The sequence below is a fragment of the Myotis brandtii genome, unplaced genomic scaffold (assembly GCF_000412655.1).
Source record: "Myotis brandtii unplaced genomic scaffold, ASM41265v1 scaffold731, whole genome shotgun sequence".
Classification (NCBI taxonomy): Eukaryota; Metazoa; Chordata; class Mammalia; order Chiroptera; family Vespertilionidae; genus Myotis; species Myotis brandtii.
The window spans coordinates 592,322-608,624 of NW_005370895.1; the positions used below are offsets into that span (position 1 = coordinate 592,322).

Here is a 16,303-nt window from a genome sequence, read left to right on the forward strand (position 1 = left end):
GGTAGACCCAAATGCCCACAACAGCACCTGGCTTGATAAGCTGTCTTTTTCAGCTGCTTTCTTTTTCTTTCTCTTTCCCACTCCCCTACCTTCACCCTCCCACACTATTGGCCTTGGGAGTTCCTGTCTCACGGTTTACTTCTGGGGAAGCCTAACCCAGACACGGGTGTTAGTTACTGTGGATTCTTTTGGAGAATCCACAGCAGAGATGGTGTTCAAGCCCAAGGGACTGTAGCTCACATTCCAGCCCTACGAAGGGCCTGCAATCCTGGGGCCACTGCAGACACCACGTGGACAGAGGATGCTCTGGCAGGAAGGAGCGGCTGGCTTTGAATGTGGAGGGAGTTCAAGGAACTCTGCGGGCATGGCCTGGTCCGTCAACTGTCACCCCTAAAAGTCACAGACCCACAGCTGACCCCTCAGTGATGAGTTTCAGCACCAAAGGACTGAACTCCCTCCTCAGGGCAGGCCTGAGCCTACAAGGCAAGACTCCATCACCAGGTGAGGGTAGCATCTCTCCACTTCTCTCATTCCTGGTGGTTTGCATTTCCAGGGAGATAAGAAATCAGCATACAGCCTTTTAAAACTACCAGTGCATTACTAAAATGTAATGATACTGACACAGTAACCATAAAGTACTTAGAAAGATAGAACTATCCTTTATCTATATACTAGAGGCCCGGTGCATGAAATTCGTGCAGGAGGCTCGGCCCCCAATGCCACGGCAGCCGCCGTAGCTTCATCTGGAAGGTCGTCCAGTATAATGCTCGGCCCCCAATGCCACGGCAGCCGCCTCAACCTCGGCCCCCCACCGCCGCCGTAGCTTCATCTGGAAGGTCGTCCAGTATAATTAGCATATTATGCTTTTATTATTTTAGATTCATCCTTCATACATTTGTTCACTCAACCATATGGAGATCTGACTACATTCCAGGCCCTGCTGCAGGGAGTAGAGATGAATCAGGGAATACAAAGTCGTTCCATACTATATGGGCTTACAGTCCTATGGGAGGACCAAGACAGCCAGCAACAAACAAATAGCATGTCAGATCCTACTAAGTTTTATGAAGACAATCAGGGTAAAGAAATGAGATGGGAGTGATTGGGACAGCAATGTCTTTCTAATCAGGTGACATTCGAGCTGAGACAAGAAGGACTTGAGGAAGTGGGAACCGGTGCCAGGGTTCTGGCATGGAAAATGCTGGATGGAGCTCCAGGAAAGCTCTTTAAAACGGGGCTAGCCTGGTCCTCATCTTTCTTGCTACCTGATGTGCACACCAAGAAGCATGGTGTGTGAAGAAAGGGTGAGTGGAGAGACAGAAGGGACGGGGTTCCTGATGGCACTGTGCACCTGCTCACCAGTCTCAAAATGCCCAATTCTAGATTTATTGTCCCCAAAGAGGAGTCAAAATCTCATTATGATCACCTGCTAAAAGCTGGCTGTTCTGTCACTTGCAGCCAAACACATTCCTAACTGATTTTAAAAATCAGCGGCTTAATCCACTTCCTTAGGAGACCAGGGCAGGCTGGCTAGCTGTCCTCAGGCGCCTGGGTGAGAATGATGCCAGCGGCCGGCACGCGGCAGGGGATACAGAAACCTTGACGATTTGTAAGTCTGGCTTCAAGGGATAAATCGACAGCTCTGGCAAGCTGGGTTGTAACGGACCACAGCTATGCATTCATGTTCTCTGTGAAATTCCATGGGCACCGACGCGCCTGCTTGCCTAATTCAGATGCTGGCAGAAATACCTGTGTGCCACCGACATAGAGAGTACCACACAAACACATCAAGAGCTCAAAGATCTTGGTCAATATGATTGCAATAGCCCAGCCGGTGTGGCTCAGTGGTTGAGTATCGACCTCTGACCAGAAGGTCAAGGTTCAATTCCCAGTCAGGGCATATGCCATGGTTTTGGGCTCAATCCCCAGTGTGGGGCGTGCAGGAGGCAGCCGATCAATGATTCTCTCTCATCATTGATGTTTCTATCTCTCTCTCCTTCTCCCTTCCTCTCTGAAATCAATAAAAAAATATTTTTAAAAATATGCTTGCAATAGACCCTTCAGAACACAAAGGAAACCAGCTGATAGTAACTGTACCGTAGCAAACACTTTCAGTGGTCCCCCCAGAACCCCTCGCACCCCCTTTATATGCCCTCTCTCTGGCTGCAGTTGGCATTTACAGGGAGCATCTGTAGACATTCTTTGGAGGCCTCACTCAAGCTACCACAGCCACTCTGTCCACACCTCACCCTCAGAGGGTGCCAAGTTCCTGGGACATTTATTCCCCTGTAAGTGGCCCAGCTTCCAGGCCTGAGATGGGATGGCACTGAGGTGTGCAAGTTAGAGCTCCCCTTGCAGGACCAGGCTGGGGCCTCCCTCTGTGGTCCTGTGCCTGCGGCCGCACCCTGCCCTGTCCTGCTGCCCCATCCCTACCTGTCTCCTGGGGGCGCATCCTTCACAAACCACCTGGCATGAATCCTCGTCTCAGGATCGGCTCCAGGGAAACCCGGCCCAAGACACCTCCATTCTTCTTGATTTTTTTTTCATGCCTTAGCTTAGCAGACCATTTTCATGGCTTTCTTTTTAAGAGGTGTGATGCTGCTTTATGAAAAGCGATTCAAAATCCAAGACTCCCCTTCTCCCCTTCGAAGAGGAAATCATGAAATTGCTGTTTTGCAGTTCATTCAAAAAAAAAAAAAAACTACCCAGAGGTTTCACACATGTGTTCTAGGCTCCCCCACCAGAGAGCCTGCAGCTCCGGGAAACGTCCTTCTTAATTGATCCTTGCCGGGGCTACAACTCTGTTGACATTGCTGAAGCAAAACGTAGCCCTCCTTCCAAATGCAGTAAATACACAAACGGAGCTTTTCATATACGTGAAAACTGAGCCCCGCGGCGGAACACTGGGGCCACCCCGTGACTTCCAATGGACACCTGGGTTTCTCCACCACCCTCCCTGCCGGCTGCCACGGGACGGGCGCTGCCCTTTTCCCCGGGGCACAGTTCCACTCTCCCACTGCAGGGCCGGAGAATGCTAATCCAATGGCCACGGTAATCCAGGCGAGGAACTAAAAGCCTAGTGTGGCCGGCGTCTGCGGTCCCCACCACATACCCTTATCCTCTGGAGGAGGAAGGTCATGGCCAGCAGAAACCACTCGGAATGCCTAGGGTTCCCAGGGGATGTGGGATTCACCTTTGACAGGCCGGATGGGAAGAGCAACTGTGCAAGAGAAAGAGCTTGCCGCCCCCCCAGTTAGAGGCTCAGATGGGCTGGGAGCCAGGTGAGGTTTTTCTGCCTGGCATCAGGCAGGAAGTTCAAGGTAAAGTCACCAGGGGGCTTGGGGCACTGGATTAGAAACAGGAAAGGGGCGGAAGAGACTTATTATTTTCTGAGTATCGATATCCACCCTCAGGGCTCTGTTACAAGGGCGAGCAGCAAGTTCATTCATCATCTTAATGGCCCTGTGGAGAGGACTGTAAACTTCTAAGGGTTGCATTTGACTCGGGGCTACTATTAACTTGACAAGAGACACCAGAGAAAGCAGAGCACAAGGAAAATCAGTTCCTGCCGGAGAATGAGTGGTGGCCCAGTGAGCCCGGGCCGTGGGAAATCTGCTGACTCAGTCGCAGAGGGGGTGCGCCCACTTGGGAGTGAACCCTGGTGATGTGCAGGGTGTGACCTCCCGGCCCCACTGAGTAGGATTCACTTTGTTCCTATGTACGTACGGACGCTGCTTCTGGATGGAATGTTCTGTCTGAGAACAGGCCCGGGCACTCCCACAAATACACAGGGCGACGCACGCGTCAGTGTCTCTCTCTCCCGCTCTCGCTCCGCCCAGGTTAGAAGCGGATCGGGTTTATCGCCTGGCACCATCTTGTGGGATGCGCTTTGAAAGTGAGAGGAGAGAAACTCGTGAGAGGAGGAGCCTGCCCTTTCTGTGGTCAAGGTAGATGGAGACGGGAAGGATCCCTTTGCAAGAAAAACAAACTTACAAGCTCTCGAGGCCTCTTGTCATAAAGAAGAAGCCACCTGAGAGAGGCTAAGGCTGACCTGCTGTGTGTCCACCCCCCGAAGCCAATGCGGAGGCCCAGGACCTCAAAGCACTCACTCCTCAGCAGGGGCAACCTGAGCTTTCCTCATGCAGCTTCCAACACTGCCACACCTCCCCCGGGAGGCCCTGTCGTGGGAGCAAAGGAAAGGACCTAGGACACAGGGCCCATCCCTCCCTCTCAGCCTCTCCAGGAGGTTAGAAGGCCACGAAACAACTCATCAGCCGGATTCAGTGACTTACAGCCAGTGGCAGCTGAGCACCAACTGGAAAGCTATCAAGTGAGTGACCATGCCTCTTCCCTCCAGCAATCTCCAGAGGAATCTCACCTCCTGACACCCCTCGCCTGCTTCCTCTCCCTTTGCTCTCCCTCGGGGTGCCTCCAGCCTCTGTCCTTCTGTTTCCTCAGTCCAGACCCTCATTGAATCCTAGCACATCCGATTTTACAGAGAAAGAAACTGAGGCGCAGAGAGAAAGCCTTTCTTTGGCCTGAGGTCGCACCGACTGTGAAACACAGATGGCCCAGCACTGCCCACCTGATAAGGACCATGAGTTCCTCCACCAGGCTTCACAGGGCCTGCCGCACTCCTGCAGACTTCTGGGCTGCTTGTCCCCGGCCCAATCTTCAAGACGCAGGACCTCGTGCCCTGCCTTGGTGTTTGGGGTACGCCATTCTCTAAACCCTGATAGTATTTATTGCAGGAGTCACATGTTCAAACAACGATATCTCTTGGATTTTAAAAAGCCAACATCCCCAAACCAAAAATTCCACTATCTCAGCAAAAAGTAAATGCGAAAAAAAAACCCAACAATCATAATTAAAACAAACAAAAGCGAACACAAACATTGATTTAACTGACATATATTTACGAAGTTTACATTAATTTTCATGCAATTTAATTTTTTAACATAAAGGCAATTTGTTAAATATAAAAATATGTCCACTTTAGCACTATCGCTATCTTTGACAGTGTAAATGCATATGCACATGTGTGTGCGCACGCACATGCAATCTTTTGTTAAGAAGATGGGTCTTTCTAGGATTGCAGGTCTTGATTTTTGATTTGAAAGGAAGAGTCAACGCGTTGTCTTACATGCTTTGTCTTACATCCTTGCCCCTTTTCCTCCTCCCCCTCGGCATTTAACCTTGGTCTGAAGTAGGCGATTGATATATGCTTCCTGAGTAAATGAATGAACTGCACAGCATGTGCTAATGTGCACAAGGAGTTGGGTGGAGGCCTCATTGAATCCTAGCACATCCCATTTTACAGGGAAACAAACTGAGGCGCAGAGAGAAAGCCTTTCTTTGGCCTGAGGTCGCAGCAACTGTGAGAAAGCGAGCTGGAGTCCCACCTCTGCGTCTCGGCAGCAGCCAGAGCCTCACGTTCCCTCTTCCCCACCCCGGCTGCTTGGCATGTCACTTCTCCACTAAGAGCGTCTAGAACACAAACGCCAGCTTAGCAGCTTCTCGCAATCACCACGAAGCACACACATTCCAGCCTGAAAATAGCTTTCAAAACATCATTAGCGTCAAAGACTCCATGGGCATGTTGGGGTTCACCCTCTCTGATCACCTCCCTCCCCCCAAAACACACCCACACCTGACGCCCTCAGATTCCAATCTATTGGGCTAGTCTCTCTGCCACCCAGGGATGGACGTGACATACCGACATTCAAGGCTGCAGACAGACCAGGTTGACCAGAAATACAGATGCATGTGTTGCACGGCAGGCAAGAGAATGGGGCTAGATAGAACATATGGAAACCAGCTAAGCCGGAGGTCACAAATTGGTGGCCTACGGGCTGAATGTAGCCCGTGGACCTGTTTTGTTTGGCCCATACAATGTTCAAAGAACATTTTAATTAGCTGCCAAAGTCATGAGATTTCACATAAAAATGTGGATTTCTGGCTTTTATTGATAAAATGGGAAGTCTGGCAGCGCTGGCCCTGACGCCCACCTGGCTACCATGGGCTCTGCCGAGAGCTAGATGAGGCTGCAGACCTCCGTTTTTCTGGTCTCCACTGCTTCCCAATGCCCCACAGGTGGCCCCTTCTCCAATGTATAACACCTGCCTTCTCACGTTAGAACCTCAGTGAAGTTCTATTAGGCCAATTTACAACTTCTGGAAGCCCAGAAAGCGAGGTGCTCACGTTGGAGGTGCTATGAACGTGGTGGGCATTTCCATCAGATGCTGGAGAGCCTGCTCAGATGCCTCGCACCTTGCCCGGCTTCCAGCCCAGGGCCAACTGCCAGTGTCTGCGTCTCCGCACCTGAGGGAGTTTTCCAGAACCGTGTAGGCTGCACATTAGAGGACAGGAGCACTAGGGAGTGCACCCCCCACCCCCAGAAGGCCTTGAGCACTGACTCTTCGGGAGGGGGTATCAATTCCCCAGCTCCCTCACCCCTGAGGTTGGTATTTTGCTCTGTTTCCCAGGTGTGCCCTTTGGGATTAGGCCCCATTGCACACTGCAGTTGCTGGTTTAACAGCACCCTCATTTTTTTTTAACTATTCTTTTTCTTTTTTTAAACATATATTTTTATTGATTTCAGAGAGAAAGGGAGAGGGAGAGAGAGACAGAAACATCAAATGAAAGAGAATCATTGATTGGCTGCTTCCTGCACGCCCCCCACTTGGGATCTACAACCCGGGCATGTGCCCTGACTGGGAATCGAACGGTGACCTCCTGGTTGACAGGTTGACGCTCAACCACTGAGCCATGCCGGTCAGGCAACAGCACCCTGTTCATTAGCTGCCTCCACCTGCCTGTATCACTTCTCTGCCTCCCTATCAGCATTTGCTGCACCTCCCAAATAAGCTAATGGCCCTCACTTCTTTGCTTCAAGGTCAGGATATGGGAGACCCAAACCAAGAGAGCACTGACACTGCAGAGAGATGCCTCATTCAGAAAGTCTATCCCCGCTCTCCCTTCTCCCCAGCACAGCCTCCTCTGTAACCCCAGGGCAAGTTGCTACGTCTCCTTTGCACCCAGAGGTCATCTGAGAGCTCTCTTACACCTGACCTGAAGCTTACACTGTCCATGTCCACGTGGCCTCCTCTGTAACCCCAGGGAAAGCTGCTCCTTTGCACCCAGAGGTCATCTGAGAGCTCTCTACACCTGACCTGAAGCTTACACTGTCCATGTCCACGTCCATTTCCATGTGCATCATAACAGTCAATACCATGGAGATATACTCATGAACCCAGCCCCTTCTTTGAGTTTTCTCTCCCTTGGTCACAGGACGCATTCAAGAGAGCAGGATTCCTACCTGATAAGCAACCTCAGCCCAGAGCAGCAGGCATCAGCATTCCTATAACGTCCTGAGGTCACCCCAACAGGGAACGTTACTGGCCCTCTGTCCCACATGGGCTGCCTCCTTCCACCCTGCTGGGTTTCTCTTGCCTCTCCTCCTTTGCTCTCCTCTGCCCTCTCACCCCTGTACCAGCCCAGCTCACTCCTTCACCACCCAGATCGATGGACCACCCCACCCACCCACCTTAGCTCTGAATGTTGACACCAACTTTTCAGAGGCCCATCCATCCACCGTAAGCCTTTATCGCAGGATTTTGTCCATCCCAAGCAGTGACCACTTGCTTCACCTTGTCACGTCTATGCTTCAAAGCAACTTCTCAGCACCTCTGCAGAGCAGCTGGCACCCTGTGCTCCAACTGCTTGCCGACACGCCTTCCACTCACCAGGCTGTGAGCCCCCTGGGAGCGGGAACCAGATCTTACCCATCCTTGTGTCTCCTAACAGCGGGGGGCTGCCTGGCCCTTAGCAGGTACTTAATAACTGCTGTCCAAATCAACCCGTTCCGTTCCACAGAGGCAACAGGAGCCAAAGCCGTTTGTGCCAACGGGCACCACAGCCAGAAATTAAACTTGACCTCATCTCCATGCCAGGGCACCTGTCTGTACAGCTCCAGGGCCACCGTTCACATTATCTTCTGTGGGCTGTGGTCTGGGGGGTCCCTCACATAGAACCCAGCGTGAATGTGACCCTGGAGTTGTGTGATGAAGGGGCTCCAAACTGTTTTCTTTCTTCTTCCCCCTTCTCCCTTTTAGCTGTACGCCCCTGCCCCGCCCCTCGGAGCCCCCTTTCATTGCTCGGCAGGAGACCATTAAGTGACCATTACGTGCTGAGGTCCAGCCAGACAGCACACGCCAGGCGGCCAATCAACCGGCCAGGTAGCCACCGACAAATTAAGTCCTATTTTATGGAGTGTTTTCAAGTTAGCGTGATACAGGCCAGAGGCAAGTCAGTGGACGCTCACCCATGTGCGCACCAGGCTTCTATCAGCAGCCTCCGCTCCAGGAAAGAACCAGCACGCATCTATGAAAGCAGCCCATGTTCGGCTAGAAAAATCCATCCCAGGGGATACCTTTGGTTCAGGCTCAGAAACTCGGATGCCACTAATTGTGTGATGACAGAGAAGACTGGACACCTCGGAGGCCTGGGCTCCCAGTTGCTTTGGGACTTTGGACAAGAGGGATATCCGTGCACCCAGCCACCCACCCACATCACCGGTGCCGTCCATGGAGGCACTGGCCTCAGTCACACCTGAGCTGAGGTTTGGAGCAGAGCCCAGGGCAAGGGCAACTTCTGTACTACATTCTGCCTGGATTCCGGTGTGTGTGTGTGTGTGTGTGTGTGTGTGTGTGTGATGGGGGTGGGGGGATGGTGAACAATGAGGCTATGGGGGCGGAGGGCAGGAAGGCCCAGGCTCAGCATGCCCTCCCCCCCCCCGTGAACAGCTGAGGACTCTGGACTCCATTCTGAAGAATTCGAAGCAGGAGGAGTGACGAGATGAAGTTTCTTCTCTCATTTTTATGGCATAACGGATATTAGAAGCTTATTCTTAATCTTTCAAATTATGTATTTACTGTAAAATACTGCTTTCGGTATTCTGTGTGTAACCAGAGGTCCTAAAACCCTCTAGGTCAGTGGTTCTCAACCTGTGGGTCGCGACCCCTTTGGCAGTCGAACAACCCTTTACAGGGGTCGCCATCCTGCATATCTGATATTTACATTACGATCCATTACAGTTATGAAGTAGCAACGGAAATAATTTTATGGTTGGGTCACAACATGAGGAACTGTATTTAAAGGGCCAGAAGGTTGAGAACCACTGCTCTAGGTACTTGGTTCTCTCGTGACAGGGCAGAACCTAGACCAGGGACAATTCTTAGGGTCTGGAAGGTGAATGGAACGCATACCCTTCCCGCAGCCTCCCCCAACCCCGGAGCTCCTGAACCGAAACCCTCTAGGTACTTGGTTCTCTCATGATGGTGCAGAGCCTAAACCAGGGACAATTCTTAGGGTCCGGAAGGTGAATGGAAAACATGCTCTTCCCGCAGCCTCCCCCAACCCCGGAGCTCCTGAACCGATTAAGCAGCAGAGAGTTTGGGATGGTCCCCGGGAAAGTTCGTGGGGCGCTGCCATTCTAGATGGCTCTAAATGCTTCAGTTGTCCCCTATGCTGGGTAAGATTGGCACAACCCTGTCAGAACTACTGAGTCTGGCAGGACATGTGCCTGAGCAGAAATAAGGTTTGAAGGGGCACCCAGCACTCATCTGTGGCAGGGCGAAGGTTTTCCTTAGAAAGTGATTTTGGTTCCATTTTAATACAGAGATCAAGGCACTGCAGTTCAAGGCTGTAAACACTATGAAAAGCTGCAAAAATTCCCATTGGAACCACTGTCAACAGTTAGAGCAGCCACGGGGTGGGGCGAGGTCTGTTTAAATCCACCCATTCTCCGGTGGCCCGTCGAGAAGGCCTGTTCTTTCCTCCCCAAAGATGATCCATCGAAGGAAACATTAGAGGATAAAACAGGCGAGAATCCCAGCTCCTCCTTCCTTTCTGAGTCATGCTACTTAAACTCCAATCCATTCAAATAAATTAATCCACTCTTAAAAGCTCACTCAATTCATGGAAATAATTTAATTTCCTCAATTCACTCAGATATGCCAGGAATAAATAAATGCGCCAAAGTGTAGGCTGATGAACATGACCCTCTAATGAAAACATCAAGGGCAGATAACAAGCATGCGAGGCTGCTATCCGTCCTCATCTCTTATCTTGTTTTTCACAACTACTGGCCTAACACGGACTCTCTGGAACATGTGCGTGCGGGAGACAGTGACCATGTCATCGCGGGGAAGAAGCCAGACATAAAACCATATGGACAGGGTTCCACAGGAGAGAACGGGTAGGAGACAATGGAGGGCATCGATTCTGCCCCGTCCCTCTGTAGGTAATCTATATAGTTTCTTCTCTGGCGGTACCAACATACTTTCTAAGTCCAGATGGAAAAAATATTCTAACAGTCCCAGAGGATACTCCACGTAACAAAATAGTCTTTGCACAATCACTGCACCTTCTGAGCTATGATGCAAGTCAGCAGATGCACCAGATGGACCAAAGGCTCTCTTTCGGGTGCCCCCCTTACCTTCTGCCACATGTTGATGAAGAAAAGCTCCCGGGAAACATTGAAGGACACGTTGGCATCATAGGCATCGTCGCCGAGGTTGGAGATGGAGATGTTTATGGAGATATTCTTCACAGCCCCCAAAGCCAGATAGGGGGTTTTCTCATCAATGCTGCAATGAAAAATGAACAGCCATTAATACCCTGAAGCTTTCAGCTTTCAATAATAAAACATGACCCATTGTGGGGTGGCTGCGGGAGGGGGGCAGGAACGCCACTAGCATCACAACTATAAGTCCCAGGCACCCCATGAAGCAGCCATGCATCCTTGGGCGATCAGATCCCATGAGCCTCGGGTTCTTCATCTAAGCCCATGAAGGTTCTGTCCTGCCTATCTCACAAGGCTGTTCTGGGGTTCACATGAAATCTTGTACATCCAATTTGGAAAATTGCGTGTCTCCCGCACGCACATAGCCTAGGCATGGAATCCAATCCGACATTAATTCATTAAAATATTTTTGGAGCACCTCCTACCTGCCCATCATTACTATTCTACAAGCGTTCTTGCCTTCTTGTGGCTTCAGAGAGACAGAAAACACAGACACAAAGAAGCAAACACACAGAAGCCGCACTGATGAGGTGAGCTCTCAGTACAAATCTAAAGGAAGAAAGGGAGCAAGATACAAAGATACCTGGGAACTAGCCAAGGGAAAGTTGTGCCTGGAATGTTCTAAGGCTGGCAAGGAGGCCAGTGTGGCAAAGAGGGGTGAGCAAGGGGGAGAGTGGGAGGAAATGGGCTTCGAGAGGCAAAGGCATTAGGGGCAAGCAGATCATGTAGGGCATCGCTGGGCCATCAGAAGGACCTTGGTTTGACTGAGATGGAGCCCGTGCAGAGCTCTGAGTGGAGGACCAGTGTGATGACCTCCATGTTTAAAGGCTCGCACTGCCCATGATGAGAACAGTCTGTGGAGGGAGTGGTCAGAGGAAATAAGGAAGCCTGGTTAGGGAGCTCTTGCAATAACCCAGGTGTGAGAAGATGACACACCAGACCATGATGGTAGAAGCTGAGGTAGTGAGAAGTCATATTCTGGATATGTTTCAAAGGATATGCCAACAGGTTTTGCTCATGCATGGATGAGGGGTGTTAGGGATCCTTAACAGGAGAGTCAAGGATGGCTGCAAAGATTTTAGATTCAACAACTAGAAGGGATGAGTTGTCATTTATTGAGATGAGAAAGGCTATGGGTATAGACGTTTAATAGGGAAAATCTAAATACTACTTGGATTTTTAAGAAGAGATGTTGAGATACTTGGATGCCCAAGTTTGGAGTTGAAGGAGGAGTCTGGCTGGAGGTATACACTTGGGATGGATTAGCTATATCACCACGGAACCTGTGTAGGTAGAGAAGAGGTATCATATGTAGGAGTTGGAGATGAGGAGGAGCCAGCAAAGGAGATTGAAAAAGAGTGGCGAGGGAGACAGGAGAGAAACCAAGTGAGAGGGTATCAAACTGGCCACAGAAGATGTGTTTCAAGGGAGGAGTAATCGATTTTGTCAAACGTGGCAGAGAGGTAAAAATAACATGAATTGGAACTGGCCAATGGAATTCACCATTCAGAGATCATTGGTGATCTTGTTAAGAATGACTTAAGTGGAGTGATTGGGATGAAAGCTTGATTGGAATTGGTTTAAGAGCTGTAGGAAGAGAATAAACGGAAACAGTGAGTACGGTCAACTACTTGGAGGACTTTTTCTACAAAGGGGAGATTGAGATGGAAATTATCATAGTATATTTACATGTTAATGGGAAGGATCTATTAGAGAGAGAACAATTAATGATGACATGACAGGGGACAATTGCTGGATGGTTTTGAACAAATGGGGGGGGGCTGGCCTCAGCTGGTATGAAGTGAGAAAGAGGCCCATATGGCACAGATGCATTAATAGATGGCTGTTAGAAACAAGACAAGATTCCCTTACAATTCCTTCCATATTGCAGTGAAATAAAGCTGAGTCAATGACTGGGAAGAAGGAGGAGGATGAGGAGGGAACATTTGAGGGGCGGGAAGGAGGGAAATGGCAGCCCAGGAGAGTGGGAGTGAGCGGGCTACCAATGGGATGATGCTGGGGATGAGCATGATGGGGATGAGAATGACAGTGAGGAGGAGGATGACAATGTCGTTGTACATGAGATTGATGATTATTATGTGATGTGAGCTTTGGACAAGATAAATTCACATGGATGGCCAATCTTTGATTGGCTAACCAGTTAATGGAAGATGTGGTTAAGCATATGAGGGTTTGTGTAATGGACAGTTGATATTTTTGGCTACTCCACATCCTGACACCTTCCTGTGGTGTCTCAAGATAAGTGGGAGGGGCCCATCAGAAGAAAGGGTTAGGGTTGGTTGCTAAAGTGTGAGCACTGAAGTGCAGTCATGTGATCTAAGGATGGTCAAGTGGCCTCAGTGTGGTGAGCAGAAGCTCCTAACTCATGAATTTTGAGTTTCCCAAAGGCACCAGAGCCCTCTGAAACATCTGAGGTGACCACGGAGGATTGAGAGGCCTGAAGTGGCATCCTGAGCTAAGGCTTGCCTCCTTTGTCTCCGGTAATGATGGTTCTCCAGCTTTCCTTGCTAAGCTCTGAACCAGACTCTTACCCTTCCAATACATTCCTTTTCTGTTTTCTTTTTAAAATATGTTTTTATTGATTTTAGAGAAAGAGGGAGAGAGAGAGAAACACTGATGTGAAACATCGATCGGCTGCCTCCTGCATGCCTCCTATTGGGGATCAAGCCGGCAACCCAGGCATGCGCCCTGACCGGAAATCGAACCGGTGACCTTTTGGTGCATGGGATGACGCTCAATCAACTGAGCCACACTGGCCAGGGCTCCTTTTCTGTTTAAATTAGCCAGCACATGTTTGTTGTTGTTTGCAGCCACTGAGATAGCTAGTAGAACATGAAAGACAAGAGAACTATCCAAAATCTCAGTAGGCTAAAATACTTTGAAATACAGATGTTGGGGGGAGGAATCCTCATTACTCATCCAAGAAGAGGGGACCTCACTTTCCTGTGTGCCTGGCACGTCAACAAGAATAACATGTGCAAGGAGAGATCTGATGGTCTCGTTTTTTGGGAAGCAAGAGCTCGAAGGATCCAAACAAGATGTGAAAAATTAACTCAGAGGAAAGTTTCAAATTCCTGAATGGCCTCCAATAAATTACGACCCCGACCTCCAGCTATGTGGCAATTATTTATTATTGTTGGCCACTTTAACTTTAAACAATTGATGGGTTATTTCTGTCCTTGCGTTTGCTTTTGTAAGATTAAAGGAGTAATCTTCAGGCCTTGAGGAGTTATGACAGAGAGAGCGCTAACCTTGCTTTATCTCGAGAAGGAATTGCATAGGCCACTCACAAGCAGCTCAGTGGCCTCAGAGAGCATCCGCAGTTTCCAAATGGAATCTGAAACAGAGACAACTACAAAAAAGCACGGACCGTGGGGCAGGGGGCTGCCTCCTTATTCCAGTTTTACTGTTCACAGTCAGCCACCTTTCCTTGTGTGTACATGGCAAGGGATCAGGCCAGCGACGCCTAACCTCCTGCCAGCCCCCAACGCGTAGACCTCTGTCACGTGATCATGCAGCAAGGCCATCCTTGGGGTCTCCAAGTCAAGTGACTCAAACACGGCTCCGTGACTGAGGGAAGCCAGGCACCTTCCAGGGCAGACTGTGAACTCAGACTTGCTAAAAACGAGGGTCTCAAAGCTGCGTCACTCCTTCTCCACAGCGAGAAACCCAAGTATAAAACAGAACATCTCTGTTTCCAAAGCTATTCTTAGAAATGAAATGTAACTTGCCGGGTGCTGGGTACTTTCAAACATGTCACCCTTCTGAAACCTGACGACACCGTGAAAGGTTCCTGATGTTAGTTCCATTTTTAGAGACAAGGAAATGGAGATGCAGAGAGATAAGGTGACTGGCCAAGGGGCTGTGCTGGCTTCGAACTCGGTGCCTCCTAGGCGTTCAAAGCCCACCCCTCGCCATCGCAGCCCATGTTCTCCAGCCCCTCACCTGCCATGCTCAGGAGGCCCTTTCGGATCTCCCTCCCGGTGAAATAAATCTCCCTGTTATGACCCCTTCTGGCCCCATGTGCTCGACGGTCCTTCCCAGCACCAACCAATGTTGTGATGACACGTTTACTTGTGAGGATGTTTGATTAAGAGCTGTCTCTCTCCCATTAGGATCCAAGCACCGGGGAGCAAGGGCCCTGTCTGGTTTTGCCATTACTGAATCCCCAGTGACACAGCTGTGCCTGGCACTCTGTAGGTGCTCAACAAACCCTTGTGCAATGAATGAATGAACACGCACACCATCCCCACAAGATCATCAGCTTAATCTTTGCATTTTGCAGAGAAAGAAACTGAGCTGTCCCCCCGCCCCGCTCCCCAACCCCCACCAACACACAGAGGGAAACGCAGCTATCTGGAGGCTGAGCTGAAGTTAGTGCCAAACTTCCATGGGCATGAAGGCTGTCTGAGCTACAGCTCTTATATCAATTCCATCTTGGCCGGGAAGGGCTTTGGCAAGAATATCTTTTCGTGACATCTGAAAAGAACAGGACTTCTTGAAGACCAACCTCTGACAGGACTGTTGAAAGAGTAAAACAACCAGGCACAGGGAATGCCAAACATTCCCCCTGGTGCTCACTTATTCAGTAAAGAACAATCTTTCTAATTTTTAAGAAATTGTATTCCCGGGGAAAAAAATTTCCCATTAATTTTAATTTGCTTGTGCAGTCTTTAAAGCGGGTCATATTACTCTGAACACCTACCACTCCGATGTGCTTTGATAAGAACAGCATTACTAAGAGTCAACATGAGAACCAACTGTAGTTTCTAGAAAGCTTATCTTACCACACATCTGGGGCCGGCTGGAAACACATTGCTTCTTTGTTATCAAAAAATAACAACTATAACTGTCCTAATACATCTCACGGCAGCTGGTTTTGAATATGTTGGCTTTGGCACCATCCACCCCGTACTCCAAATGTCAGCTGTGACTGCCACCATCTTGGCGGATGTGTGACGCCTGAGGGTCACTGCAGAATTTGTTGTGTGCCCTCACTCACCCCCTCCCATTAAGAGTGCGTACCCCTCAAAGTTCCTTGTTGGGAACATGCAATACATTCTCATACCAATCATCATATGCTGAACCACGAAGGCCACTAAACTAAATTCTTCCCCTTCTACCACCATGGAAAGAATTTTATTCAGGTAATTTTTTGTGAAGATGCTAAGGGAAGAAACTAAACTAGCTTAATGGTGTTTAAAAATGAATTTTCCATGGGATCATTTTTGATCCTCCTTAAGTCTTCGAAATATAAGTCTTAGAAATATTGAAAAGGACCTTATTTAAATAATCTGTGGTTAAATCCTACCTTCCATAAAATATAATACTTTTATTTCCTTTTGCTGCTAGTTTTAAACTAGCCTGAGCAACAGACGTAAATTCAGGAGTTAACCAAGTACATTCTGGTCAACTATATTTCTAGTTTTAAAATCTTCTTGCCACATCATCATTATTATTGATGATTATTACACTTGTCAACTGCAACTATATTTGATCATAACAACTAGGAGAATCATACAAGGCAGCCAAATTCATCCATTTTTCCTTCCTGCCTTCTTCCTTCCATCTTCCCACCCTCCCTTGCTCCCTCCCTTCTTTTTCTAGTCATTTATTCATCCATCCACCCATTACTTAAAAAAACAACAACTACCTTCCCAACTTAGGTACCAGGGATACAGTTTCCAGACCTCAAAG

At 49.2% G+C, this 16,303-nt stretch overlaps 1 protein-coding gene across 1 annotated transcript in view; it reads right to left on the bottom strand.

Annotated features, from left to right (window-relative positions):
* Positions 1-16,303, bottom strand: part of LOC102248016 (integrin alpha-9) — a 133,213-nt gene that overhangs the window by 96,735 nt on the left and 20,175 nt on the right. The window contains exon 3 of the mRNA XM_005882670.1: positions 10,499-10,649. Coding sequence (XP_005882732.1) covers positions 10,499-10,649 — 151 coding nt within the window. The remainder of the gene's footprint in view (positions 1-10,498; positions 10,650-16,303) is intronic.